We start from the raw sequence: 14,692 nt of genomic DNA on the forward strand, positions 1-14,692 counted from the left end.
AATATTCTGCACTATGGTGAGAATATATCAAATGAGTTACAGCTCCAAATCCTAAAAATTACTTATTTTTAATAAATTTAGTTTATTTGTATATAAAAACAGATATATTGAAATTACTATCAAAATTCTTCCCTGTGGTTATTTTATTTTATATTACTTATTACATTTAATTAGTCTCTCTAGATGGTTGTCATTTTAGGGTAAATAAATTCTGTTATACCAACATATCATTATCCTAATTTATAAAGTATTGTTTCGGGATTTTAATTTGTAAACTGCAGTTCCTTGGGCAGGGCGTGTCACACCTAAATTGAATATTCTACAAAGCTGATTGATTCCCTAGCTTCCACCAACACCAGGCCAAGAATGTCATCAGACAGTATCTGAAGGCAGAGACCCCTCCACTATGTAATTACCCAGCTACATGATGCTATGCATGCATGAGATAAGTGTCTTTATTTATGACTTTCTTCATTCTGTTAAAGACAGGTAAGCAAGTCCTCAATAGTGCCCGTATCACAAATATGTCTGTCAGCTATTTGGGGCCAAAAGGCTGAAAATGACGCTCAACATTATAGAGAATTTTAGGTGACTGCTAGGCAGCAAACTGTCTTGTCATCTTCACATATGGAAAGCTGCTAACTTGCACTCCCTGTATACTCAGGTAATTAATTTTATTCCTTCTCAAGTCTCTGATGGGGTTGAGGACCAGATAGTTTATTTTTCCCATTAAGCTTAGTTGTTTAAGAGTTAAGATGTTTTTAGGTCTAGATAGATGTTTTAAGATGATAATGATGAGATATGATAGATATTGATTTACATTCAGAATTTTAGACACACTAAGATAGGAAAATGTTTTCTTCAAGGCTGCCAAATACAAATAGCCAAAATACTATGAATGAATGTAACATATATATATTATATGTATATATATAATTCTTGATTGTTTTGTGGTTCTTCTTGCTGTAGCTAGTTTATTATATATATGTGTGTAATAATATAAATGTATATGTAAAAATATTTATTAATAATAATAATACTTAAAAAGACTTCATGAATCTGTTGTCATCAGACTATGGTGCTTGGATAACCTATAATACATGTAATTACATGCTTTAGGATACAGAAAAAAATATTATATTTGAACTGGAAGTTATGGCTTTGTATCAATCTATTACCCAACAAAAATGACCAAACTGGGAGTTTTAACCTGTAATCACCTATGGTTTCATATTCCAAGTTCTGATCTTGTTGCTCTTGTCCTACCTGAAATGGCCCCCCTGGTCTCCTTGCATCACATCCTAGGTACGTAAGAATCACCACGGAGATTCAGAGCATGGCACGCTGTCTCCAGGAGAGTCTCAGGCACAGTTCCACCAATTTTCTCACTCATTCAACTTGATTATACTAAGTTTGGTGAGGCACTACATGCGTACCCATAATCACAGCAACTAGGAGGCAGTGAAAGGACAATTGTTCATTTGAGGCCAGTCTGGACTAGCAAGGCTCTGAGATTCTATATCCAAAAATAAAGAGATTCTTGTGGTATACATGTGTTCATGAATATGTATGAGTATATACATAAATGTATGCTTCAATGTCTTGAAAGCTTCCACTGAAGCTATATGTAAATAAATATATTTATAGCTCTATGACCAAATTAAGACTGTAATAAATGTAGCTAAAATGATTCCTAATTCAGACAATCTTGCCTCCATTCCTTTCTAATACTTTTCTTATAGGTTGCATTTGATCAGCTAAGTCTTAGCCTCCTAAAAACTTTGTTTAGCTTATTGCTTGGAAAGGTTTGCACGTTTGCAAATGAACAGTTCATTTGACTCCAAGGCATAGAGGTTCTAAGTCTTATCAAAATCATGAGTCCTAATAGCCTGATATATTTGGCTATCATTATTTTAAAACTAGAGAAAATAAGCTGTCATCATGACAACTGGAACTCAACAGCCTGATGCTCCAAATTGAATTTATATGCCAAGATAATCACATTTCTCCCTGTTGCTTTAAACTTGCTAGAATACAAATAAAATGTTTAACTTGAGAATTAATTAGGCTAATTCAATAAAGTTCATATAAATACAACTGTGCAATTCATATCTGTATGCCCCTATATATATTCATATGTGTCTATATGTTTAACATCATGTAAATATATGTTCTATACCCTTTCCCCAAATATCTAGGAGCTCAAAATAAGAAAATCCCAAACATTGTCTCAGATATACTAGGTTTCACATCCACTCATGTTCCCTTTATGTTTCTCGAGCCTTTTTCCTAGCATTTGTAGTACTTTCATTTGTATTCATTTGGTGTGTGGAAGCATCTGTGTTTACCTGAGGTTTGTACACCCTTGAGAGACAGGGAATATCGTTCTGCTTCCCTTAGTGTTTTCACCCAGAGACTGCTGCAGTACTGTAAACATGAAAGTTGAATAGATATCGAATGAAATGGATCTGTCCTCTGTCAATGCCTTGATTCAGCAGGGCATGCCACGCTTTGGACTGATAGTTACTGCTGTGATGGAGTACTGACATCCTATGTACATATGCAAATGGGACTGCCTTCAACTTTGGAGTTCAGCAGTCATTGTATTAAATATTAAAATGAGCTCTCTGTAGAGTACTGCTTCTTACTGTCACTTGATTAACTGCCCTATAAAGTTATTTTATAATGCCAGAGAAAGTGCTAAGTATTCAAGACATCAAAAGACTTTACCATGGATTTTAATGCGTAGAGGCACTTTGATTTTTAAAGCCAGAATGAAATTAACTATGGAAACAGAGAAGCCAGAGCAATCTCCCCATACACTCACTGATCTCACACAGATTGTTTTACTCTCATTTATTTATCCACATTACAATATCAAGATCCAGTTTTTAAATTTTTCACTTGTACTTCATACAATAAAATTGTTAGAGAACCTAATAAGTTACACAGACCCAACAAGTTCACTGCTTAAACAGCCCAATTAGGAGCAACAGAAACATGATTTTCCTCCATCTTGTTTACAGATAACTTTTAAACTGAAGATTTAACCTTTTATTCTTTAATGAATTATCCCTATTAAACTCTCATGTGCTAGATAATTTTATGTCATCTTGACACAAGCTAAAGTCATCTGGGAAGAGGGAGCCTTATGTACGAAAATGCCTCCATAACATTGGGTTGTAGGCAGGCCTGTAAGGCATTTTCTTAATTGGTGATTGATGGGGGAGAGCCCTGCCCCTTGTGAGTGTTGCCATGCCTGGGCTGGTGGTCCTGGGTTCTATAAGAAAGCAGCCTGAGCAAGCCAGTAGGCAGCATCCTCAATGTCCTCTCTATCAGCTCCTGCTTCCAGGTTCCTACCCTGTTTGAGTTCCTGTCCTGACTTCCTTCTGTTATGAACATCAATATGGAAGTATAAGCCAAATAATCTCCCTGCAAACTTCCTTTTTGGTCATGGTGTTTCATTACAGCAACAGAGACTTTAAGTAAGATACCTCATTTCCTAATTCTAAGATACTTTTTCCTGGCTGTTGTTTCTCATAGTTTTACTGCAGCCTATCTTAGGCCTTAAGTTGCCACATCGACAATTTACTCCCCATATTGTCACAAACATACTTACTAGTCTCATAGGGTACTCAGTTAAGCTAGCAGCTTCTTTAGCTTTCTCAAGTCCTGTTTATTTTAGTGTCTTTGGTGTTTATCATCTTTACTTAGAATATTCTTCCCTTCAACTTACTTCTAAAACAATTATTAAGCTTTTACTAGTCGCAGAAAATGTTAGGTACTTGATACAGTTGCTTTCATGATACCTTCTTTTTCCATCTCTTTTTGCATTTTTCCTATAATCAAGCTAAGTGTTCCTGAGATTCTATCTCTTATTTTAAATCCATATGAAGCTGTTCATTCCTTTGCTATACACTCCACAGATCTTGATTTGTGCATCAGTTGTAGCCTCTTAAGTAAGATTACCTTTGTGAAATGCTGTGATATTATTAGATGTGATACTTATGTTCAAATTTCCTAAGGTAACATTATTTAATATGCAAAACATCTTTATGCCATGAGACATTTTTGCATGTGTATAAAGTGGGTGTGTAAGCCCAGAATTAAGGTAGGGTGTCTTCCTCAAATGCCTTGCACTTTATTTATTGTGGCAGAATCGCCCACTGAACCCAGAGGTCTTTGATTCTAGCTAGTTTAGTTAGCCAGATTGCCCTAGTGATACTAAATCTTTGCCTCCTGGGTAGAGGGATTTCACACAGCTTCCATGCCTTTGTGGGTTTTGCATGTATTTTGAGGATCTGGACTCCTGTCCTCAAACTTGCATGGCAAACACTTTCCTCACTAGGCCATCTCCACAGCCCCCGTGCTGTGAGACCTCTATACATAAAAATTACATACCAACTAATTTCTGGCATAGATTAAGTTAATCCACACTGAAATAAGCATACCAGTTACTGTGAGAAAACGGCATCTCTGGGAAGAGGCGTGAGGAAATTTCTGGGTTAAAGCAATGTTCTGCATCTGACAGGGCTTTGTATTATATATGTATGTGCTTGTATTTAAGCTAATTGGACAGATGTACATGTCACTGGCTATAAATTTTGTTTTACTTTTTTTCATTGGCCACTACATTTCTTCAGTCCTTTTATTACACAGCTTCAGGAAAATCTACCAATATATAACTTGTAACATCAAAGATTATCTTCTATATATTTTTCCTGTTTGGAAAAAAGAAAACCCCTTGTTTATTTATGCTCTTAGTTGTTGAATTTCTAAATCAAGGTGTCTTTTCTTCTGCTGTATTTGCAAATGTTTCAGCCAATTTCAGGTTCTTGGACACATTTGTCGTGTTAGGTATGGGTTTTATTTAATGGTGTTTGTCTTAAGCAGAATTTTAAAAGTGGTAGTGGCTCCCATAACATTCATGGCACTATTGTACCAGTGTATCTTGTGGACATATCACTGTTGTAAGTGCCAGGTTTCATAGATGGGTAAGACTGATGACTACTCTTCTCTGGTAGCATATAAAATACCTTTCCCTACATGAAATTTTGTCAGTAGTGGTGGAGCTTCTAGAAGTGCACCACCCACTTAACTACTCCTTGTTTCATAACATAAGTTTTGTTTTCATCAATATGGCCTTACCATCATTTTCTGGAGGTTAGCCAATAGTATTGGCAATAGTCTGTGATGTTTGGGGAAGGACAGTCTATTGGACACCTTTGTTTAACAACTCAACAAAACAGAACCCATTCTTGGCACTGAAGATTTTGCTTGGTGTCATATAATGTACAGTTGGGGCACTATCTCCCCCTTACATGAACTTCCTTTAGATTCCTCTCATACGTGTATATAGCTTAGTAAGTAGTGGGTTTTCCATGTGAATTTTCACAAGGCCTTTAGTGTTAGTTGCTTCTCCCATCCTCCCCTTTATTCTGTCGCCTACTCCCTCCTCATTTAATTCTACTCTAGTTTCATCTTTATCTCTTTATAACTATATTCCTTCCCCTTCCTTGTAAGTTACCACTCAACAAAAGATAATCCTTTCCTGACACTGGAGATTTTGCTTGGCATCACATGATGTATAGTGGATTTTCAAATGGCTGTCTGTGTTAGCTGTCCCTGCCATTCTCTCCTTTACTGGGTCCCCTGTTCCCTCCTCATTTAATCCTCCTCCATTTCCTCTTTATCTCTTTGTATTTATTTCCCATTCCTTGGAAGTTACCTTCCTTCCCTCTGGTCACTGTGGTTACTGGGATTGAAACATGCAGAGCTAAAAGCTTAAAAGCTAACAATCACATATAAAAAAAAAACATGCAATTGTATCTTTTAGGATAATTGTTAGTAGTTCTATCCATTTGCCTGTAAATTTTGTAATTATATTATATTATTTATTATTATAGTATATATTATATAATTAATTACAAGTTACATATGGGTATATATGAAGTTGCAAGTTATATATGGGTAGATTTTCCTGAAAGCTGTAATAAAAGGACTGAAGAAATGCAGTGGCCAAGGAAAAAAAGTAAAACAAAATTTACAGCCAGTGACATGTATATCTGTCCAATTAGCTTAAACACAAGCACACACACACACACACATATATAGATAGATAATATATAATATATATAATTATAATATATATTTATTCTATATTTTTATTATTTAGAACAGCTATGAACCTGAATGAGAAAATAACTTGGTAGTAAGATGTGGAATGCTTAAGGTATATGCCTAAGAGTGGAACAGGCACTTGTGATAGATCGATTTTCAGGTTTTTAAGGAAACTCTACATTGATTTTCATCAGTGTGTCTGAACCAGCATTTCCACAGCAATGAGTAAGCATTTCCTTTCCCCTGCATCCTCCCCAGCACCTGCTGTCATCTGTTTTATATTAATCTTTGCTGCCCTGACTGGGATAGGCCAAAATTTTAAAGTAATTTTAATTTGCATTTCTTTTCCTGAGGGCCAAGAATGTTTAACATTTTTAAGTGTTTCTCAGCCATATGTGTTTCATCTTTTGAGAATTATGTGTTTAGTTCTATGTCCTGCCTTGTTAATTGGGTTGTTTTCTGGATGTGCAGTTTTTAAATGTTTTGTATACTCTAGATACTAATCCTCTGTCAGATGTGTAATTGGTAAAGTTCTTTTCCCATTCTGTAGGCTGCCACGTGGCTCAGATGACAGTGGCCTTCACTGTGCAGAAGCTATTCAGCTTCATGGAATCCCTTTTATTGTTCTTAATACGTACATTGTTGATGGTGACTGGTTCAGAAAGTCCATTCCTGTGACTATGAGTTCCAACCCACTGGTAAGGAAAAAAGTTTTGTCAGTTATACATCTGACAGAGGATTAGTAAATAAACAATACAACTAAGAAGGCAGGATATGGCAGTTAGCAGGTAATTCTTGGTGTCAGCTTTAGAAATTATCTTTCTGATCTCCATGTTTCTATTCCTACACACAGGCAATTTTAAGCTTCATGGGTGGATTAAGGGCATGGCGGTGGTTGGAGTATTTTTATGACTATAGCATAGTATGGTTTGTTTATTTAACTATCAATATATTTATCTGTTTATTTATTTATTTGTGTGTATAGTTCCCACATTTAGATTTAATAAGCTTTCCCCTTTTCCATGATACCCTGGGAATACTAATATCCTTTTGAATTAAAAAAATTCTTCTCTCATATAATACATCCTGACTGCATCCTACCCTCCCTTCACTCCCCTCACCCCTACCTCATCCGTTGCTCCTCTGTTCCCCTTCATAAAAGAGCAGGCCTCCCAGGGATATCAACTGAACATGGCATTAAACAAGTTACTGTAAGACTAGACACAACCCCTCATAACAATGCTGGATGAGGGAAAACAGTATCAGGAAAAGGGTTCCAAAAGCAAGCAAAAGAGTCAAAGTTAACCCACTTCAACTGTTAGGAGTCCCACAAGTAACATTAAGGTACACAACCATAACATTTATGCAGATGACCTGACACAGACCCATACAGGCTCTGTGCTTTAGTCCTCATGAGCCCCTATGAGCCTTGCTTAGTTGATTGTGTGGAACATGTTCTCCTGGTGTCCTCAATCCCTCTGGCTCCCACTCTTCAGAAAGGTTCTGAGTTATTTCTAATGTTGAAATGTGGGTCTCTGCATTTGTTGCCATCAGTCATTGAAGGCATGCCTCTCTGATGATGGTTGGGCCAGTTGTGTTTGGTTCTATCCTAAGTCTCTGGGCTCCCGGAAACCCAGGCAGTGTCAGGCATGATCTCCCCCTTATGGTGTGGGGCTCACGTTAGACTAGTAATAGCTTAGCCACTTCCATAAGCTCTGCACCACAATTACCCAAAACACATCTTGCATGCAGGTCAAATTGTGTAGGTCAAAGGCTTTGTGGCTGGGTTGGTGTCATGGTCCTACCTCTGTAAGCCTTGCCTAGTTATAGAACCAGCCATCTTCTGTAATGTCCTTTCTAAAATCTAGGGAATCAAACAAACAAGCCCCCCCCCCCCAAACACCCTGCAGGCCCCCAAAACCAAAACACTGAATCCCACAATGGCAAACCCTGCACAATTATCCATTGCTCCAAGCCCATCCTCCTCTGCACTGAAGAGATCTTTGATACTATAACTGAGAACTTTTTACTCAAAGTCCAAGTGGTTAGGAAGACACTATCACATAGGTATTTCAAAATACTCTATTTTATAATTGGTAAGGAGACAATGATACCCGTGTTAAACAAATCAGCTCCATTTCTATGAATGTTTGCTACCACAGTTTCTAGTGGTGGTAAAGTCCATGTCTTCCCCAAAAGGCTCATAAAGTGTACTGACACCCAGATAGAACTTGCTTTGGTTGGAGACAGTATTGAGATTGCATAAAGAGCTCACATTAGCAATTAAAATTGGATGGTATTAAACTGGAGAAAACTCTTGCAGCATGATGTCTAGGAAGTTTTGTTAATATTAAGTTAGAGTTAAGATGTGAACCAGATGAAATTATCAATATGTGTTTTTCTTAGGAAGGTAGGAATGAGTCTGAAGCCATCTTAGGATGGTTTATATCCGCATAGAAGTGTTACTGAACTCCGTATTTGTCCCTACCACCATTTATCTAAATGTATTTGTTGAAAGCCTATTATCAAGGTAGTACAGTTTGATGCCATCAAAGAAGGCGAACAAAATTTATAGTAAAGTACACAGAATACTGTTAAGATTTTTAATAATTAACAATCATCTTGTTGGATCTGAGAAAATTGGTCATGGACAGTGAATTTTAGTAGGAATAATAGAAAAACTCAAAGTTAAAGTAGCTCCTGAGGAAAACAGATATGCATTGCTTGCTATTTTACCAAAGTTACAGGATCAGAACACCAACGTGCTCTGGCATGATGCTGTGCGACAAGAGACCATGTCCCCTGGACGGTGAGACCTGGTGCCAATCGGAGGAAGGACAGCAGGTTACCAAGAAGAGACTTGATACCCTATGATCATATAGAGGGGGAGGTAATCCCCCTCAGGAACAGTCATAGGGGAAGGGAATAAGGGGAAATTGGGAGGGAGGGAAGAATGGGAGGATACAAGGGATAGGATAACCATCGAGATGTAACAAGAATAAATTAATAAAGGAGGAAAAAAAAAAGAGAAAGGGAACTTGGTTTCCTAACTTTTCCAAAGGGGTCTAGTAAAGTGGAGATAGTCCATCAAAATGAGAGTAGCAATTCCCACTAGCTGCAAATAAAACAAAACACACTTAAAAAGCCCAAAGTTACTTACCCTTCACCATTCTGGATCCTATTCACATAGAGAGGGAATGTTTCAGAGACTTTTCCTTACTATGTCTGACTCAAGTCTGTTGTGCTTCCTTAGATGTAATTGGAGATACATTTATTTTAAATTGAAAATGGCATTGGCATTTGCTGCATTCTGTGTTGCAGAATTAGAGATGTAGAGAGGTTGATCTTTTAGAAGGAAACACTACAGGCTTAAAGCAATGTATGTTTCTTGTTCCCTCCATACATTTAATAAAGAGCTCTACTCACTACTGTCTCTCAGGGACCTACAGTAAGTCCCTAAGTCTCTCAGGGACTTAACCTTTGAACCAGGAAGTACAACAATGCATTGCCTTTCAACAGCATCTGTTCTCATTTTTCCTTTGCCAAAATAAAAGGAAGTTTGTTTCTCCCGAATGTATGAAAAATCCTACGAACCTGTCTGTCAGGTAACCACCAAGGTTGTATCCATATTAAAATATGAACTCGAGAAGTCTATCCAAAATTAGCTTTGCATTATAAAAATCACTCACATTAACATACTTTTTATACAAATTATGAAGGTCAAATTATCATTTGCTAGTATATGAAACCTTTAAAGATTTTGATGTAGGGACAGCTACATAGGAATCTGATGTGGGAGTGTATACATGTGTAGTGTGTGGATAAATACACACAGGTGTGAGAGGCCACTTGCTCTTCTCTCCTAATGCATTCTGCTTCCTTCCAGACAACTCTCCACCATGTTTTTCTGGCTGGGCTGACAAGTCTGTGAACCTTAGTGATCCTCCTGTCTCTTAACCTATTTTATCTCTTATTAATACAATATAAATGCCTACTTTTTTTCATCAGCCAGAAGGTAAATCAACACATCTTCCCGTCATTAGTGAAGTTGGGGCAAAGAAAATTCAGTGAGATGGAATAAACAATGCACACCTGACTTACATCTTGACGTTAATGCTACCTTTGTGTATTTCCATATTTGAATTATTTCAATACATTCATCTTTGGAAGACCTTAGTTCAGTTTGGGGAAATTTTTTTTTACTTACGGCTAACTGAAACCCACACCATGTAAAGTTTGGCTTTTAAGGGAATATCACTTTTGGCTCTGATAATTCTTTTAAATAAATGTACATTCACCACTTAACTAGATTACAGATGAAATACATACACAAAAGCCTGTTGCAAGATATTTGATCCATTGTGATACCTGAGATTGTGAACTGCAAAAACCTGCCTTTTGTTTAGCGTGAACACACACCTTTAATCCAAGAACTTTCTGCTTATTATAAACAGGTGTTTAAGGTGTGGTTGAGCCAGGCCTAGCACCTATGTTTAATCTAAGAGCTTTTGGTACACAGGACTTAATAAAGTTAACCCTAGGTTAAGAGGTGGAGCAAAAAACCAGCTGACAGGGATTACAGAGTAGAATGGACTTTGATTTGAGAGGTATTTATTTATTCAGATTACAACTCAATTGTTCTCCCATTACTCTTATCCTTCCATTCCTCCTACCCTCCCACCCCCACCCTATTACCCTCCCTTAGGTCCATGTCCGAGGGGGATCTCCTCCCCCACTTTATGGTCGCATGCTAACAAGTCTTATCTTGGTAGTCTGCTATTCTTTAAGTGCCACCAGAGTTCCCAGAGCTCATGTCAGTGTTAGTGTCTGCTCTCCACATAGCTGTGGAGGATGTTCTGTCCATTGGCTAGATCAGAGTAGGATTTTGGTGTTTACTACTTGTATTGAGGGGTATTTAAGACAGCATGAAGCAGTAGCTCTTGGATCTCCAGCTTTTGGCTCTTTAGCTCCTTGGCCTTTGGCCTTGTGTTTTCCTCATGGGCTGTGAGCTGAGCTAATGAGGCTTTTGGGCTTTCTCCATCTGGATGTGAGCAGAGTAGGAAGGTCAGCTGGGTGCTTTCTCTCTCTGAGTTAGCAAGTTTTTCACCTCAGCATCTGCTCCTGAGTGTTTATTGGTTTAAAAAAAAAAAGCATGTTTGATTTTCTTTTAAAATCAGTAACTATTCGTCTTAAGAAAGCCCACAATTGCAAATGGTAAGAATCATTTCACTGCTCATAAATCTTACTCAATGACAGAATTAGTAACAGGACCGCTTACCTCCCAATCAGGATAAATCACAGAACTCCAGAAAATTAAAGAATATTCCATTTAATTCTATATGCTGTTTTACTCCCTTATTCTACTCCTGTCCTAATCTAGACTAAATGTCAACAGTACTCCCAGATATAAAACCTTCAACTTTAGGCTATAGATCTAGAGGGGAAGAGGCAAAGTACCTGACTCAGAATAAACATAGTGGTTCTTCAAATTATTAATCACCAAGAAAACTAATTTATATGTTCCAACAGGATTACTTTTAAATTCCTTCAAATGAGGACAAGTTGATTTCTATCTTATGTTCAAAATATTATCAAGTTCCTGACTTGAGAATCAAAATCCAATAATTAAGACAATAAAAGCTAAATCATATGCAATTTTTGTCTGTATGCATACTCACATCTGGGAACATTATGTGTGAGCATGCACAGAGAAACCATAATTACCTCAGTTATCTTCCTCTACTGCCTTTCTAAGAAGACTCTTGCTGAACCCAGAGCTCACTGCGAATTCTAGCTTGCTGAGCTAGACAGTTTGACTAGGAATTCTTTGCCTCTGTGCTGGGATTAAAGGCAAGTTACTGTGGTTGTCTAGCTTTTTATTTAAGTGCTCAGCAACCAAAACCAGGCCTTTTATGTTTTTACCCATCACCCCAAACACAATAAATAGTTCTTAATGAAACAAAATCAGTAACTATCACATTCCTTATTTCAGAGAAGAGGCATTAAATATTTATTTCATTAGTTTATTTACAATTGTATGTAGTTTAAGAGTTCAAGAGTTCAATCCAGTTTTCAGATCATCTCTTAAACATTCTTCATCCTGCAAAATAAAAACAAAGTTAATGGCATTCGAAGCCCAACTGACTTTACAGAAGTCAGTATTTCACATCCTCTATCAATTTGATACATCAGAAAGCGTTTACAGTATCATGAGTTTATTCATACTGTTTTGCTTCATCACATGTACCAACACTTTACATGAATTATGCTAAATAAACCCTTATGTGTATGGCAGGAATCTTCCAGGCTACCAGTATGCAACATGTCAATAAAGAGGTAGTAACGTATAATTCCTTAATTCAGTATTTCTCAACCTCAGCAGGCTGGTTTACTAATACCATAGCACAGGTTATGGGCCATATACTTTCTAGGATACGCACAAATGTAGCTTGTGTTTTGCAGTTTAGCAACTTGATGGAGGTTTTTTTGTAGACTATCAATGCCATGGAACATCAAAGGTTGGATATTTTTATAAGAGTCAGCTATTTCAGTATAAGACTGATTTATAAAGTGTGAAATTCAGAACATCCTATGCTAATGTTACTACCTATAGAATCTCGTCAACTTACTATCTTTGTGTCTTTAATGGGGTTTTAAAACCACTCATCTTACAGGTTTGTTAAGAGAATTTGTTCAGATTATCGTGTAACGGGGTACCCTGGTAAACAGTGACCTTGGCAAACAGCCTCTACCAGCAGCACACGTTTACCTTCAGGAATCGGTGGACAACTACCTACTTGTGTGTTGGGGTGGGGATGAGAGTGTACAGGGTACACAACAGAAGCTACTGTTTTAGGAAAATTAGAAAACTACAAATTACCTGTTACAGGGTTGGAATAAATATCCTTATTTTTTAAGGAGCTGGTGCCTCACTATAAAGAAAGGAGCAGCAAATCCAGATCCGAAGAACACAGTCATCATAGCCAGTAACCGCCACTTGTTTTCCACAGAAAATGGCAAATTCTGTTGGGAAAGAGAAAAAGCAGCAAAAACAGTACTTCAAAGGATCTGATTTCATCTAATATTGAGACAAGGGGCGATCGTGTGCGCGCACACACACGTGTAATTTACAATCAAGTACGTGTGACAGAACATTAAACATCTGGGTTTTCTGTATACCAGTCTGTAAACCAGACTAGGTGGTAATTGTCAGAAACGGACTATGTAATGTATTTTTGACAATTGAAATAATAATAATAATAAAAAAAACTCTGCAAAATAATAACGTTGGAAACAAAGACATGATTCTAGCTCATTGTTATTAAAATTCTCCACCCAGGACACGGCAGTATCAATCCCAGTATAAAGTCTGGCTTTTTCATCCATCCTTCCCCGTCCCTTTACAGGCCTCGCCTACCAGCTGCAGGGCTGCTACTACTAACTACAGGGCGTATTTAAACTTGGGGCTAAACCTGGCCTAACCGAGGATCGGCACTTGTAACGTGGTCTGCTGGTTTAAAAGGCTAATCCACAGGCACCGGCCCTCTTTTTCTTTTGTTCCCAATGACCTTCAGTCATCCTCCAACGCCGCGGGGCTCCAACCTAACCAAGACAAGCCGGCCTTCCTGGCCTCGCCCTGGGGCCGAGGAGGGCTGAGGCCGCGGCTAGGCGCTGGGCTTCAGCCTTCTCGGAGATGTGGGCTGACGGCCTGCATGGCTTCCTGAGCTCCTTCCCGGGTGGCCACTTCCCTCCCTGCACTCTCTAGACCGACCCTGAGAGATGCCGGTGTCTCCGAGCATCCCCCTTCCCCCCCCCCCCAACGCAGCCCGGCTCACTCACCTTCCCAGGACCCTCTTCATAGTGGCTGCGACGGACCACGGAGGTGGTGAACCTCCGGATACTCTGGCCTAACATGGCGCTGCTGTAAGCTCTGCCAGGAGCTCAGAAAAAGTAGGCGGAAGAAATGGCCGCCAACACCTCAGTCTCCTCTTTTCTCGACCTTGCTCTCTGGAGCGGGAAACCGAAAGGGAAGATGGGTACTAAGGCAGGGACTTCCTCAAACGTCCCACTGGCCGGTTCTGAGGATTATGGGATTTGTAGTTCAGGTAATACCGGGTGCCATATAGGCTCCAAAGGATTGTGGGAAATGTAGTCTGGCTCTGGGATGAGCGAGCTCCAGAACCAAGTGACATTTTTACTTTCAGGGATTGCTTTTTTTAAAAAATGTTTTTTCGAGAAAAGTTTTCACTGTGTAGTCTTGGCCGTCCTGGACTCACTTTGTAGACCAGTCTGGCCTCGAACTCACAGAGATCCTCCTGCCTCTGCCTCCAGGAGTGCTGGGATTACAGACATGCACCACCATGCCAGGCTAAGAATTTGAGCTGTTTTCGGAGTTTAGATGTAGGATTCTTGGACTTTGTTTACAGAAAAAACTTACTGAGGTAACTGAATCTGTTTAACCGGGTGTGTCCAAGCCTATAGAACAAGAAAATGTGACACATTTTTGATTGTAGTACTTTGCCAACCTTGAAAGCGTGGTTAGAAAAACTAGCATACAGAACAAAGAATGTCA

At 38.5% G+C, this 14,692-nt stretch overlaps 1 protein-coding gene across 1 annotated transcript; it reads right to left on the minus strand.

Annotated features, from left to right (window-relative positions):
- Window positions 1-12,129: 12,129 nt before the first annotated feature.
- Window positions 12,130-14,163, minus strand: COX7C (cytochrome c oxidase subunit 7C). The gene is made up of 3 exons (XM_084802028.1): window positions 13,960-14,163; window positions 13,001-13,143; window positions 12,130-12,220 (listed from the first exon to the last, which is right to left on the minus strand). Exons 1-2 carry the CDS (start codon window positions 14,032-14,034, stop codon window positions 13,027-13,029), a joined length of 192 nt encoding a protein of 63 aa, XP_084658154.1. The 5' UTR covers window positions 14,035-14,163; the 3' UTR covers window positions 12,130-12,220; window positions 13,001-13,026.
- Between the last annotated feature and the right edge of the window lie 529 nt (window positions 14,164-14,692).

This window comes from Acomys minous, assembly GCF_964271855.1.
Source record: "Acomys minous genome assembly, chromosome: 11".
NCBI classification, from domain to species: Eukaryota; Metazoa; Chordata; class Mammalia; order Rodentia; family Muridae; genus Acomys; species Acomys minous.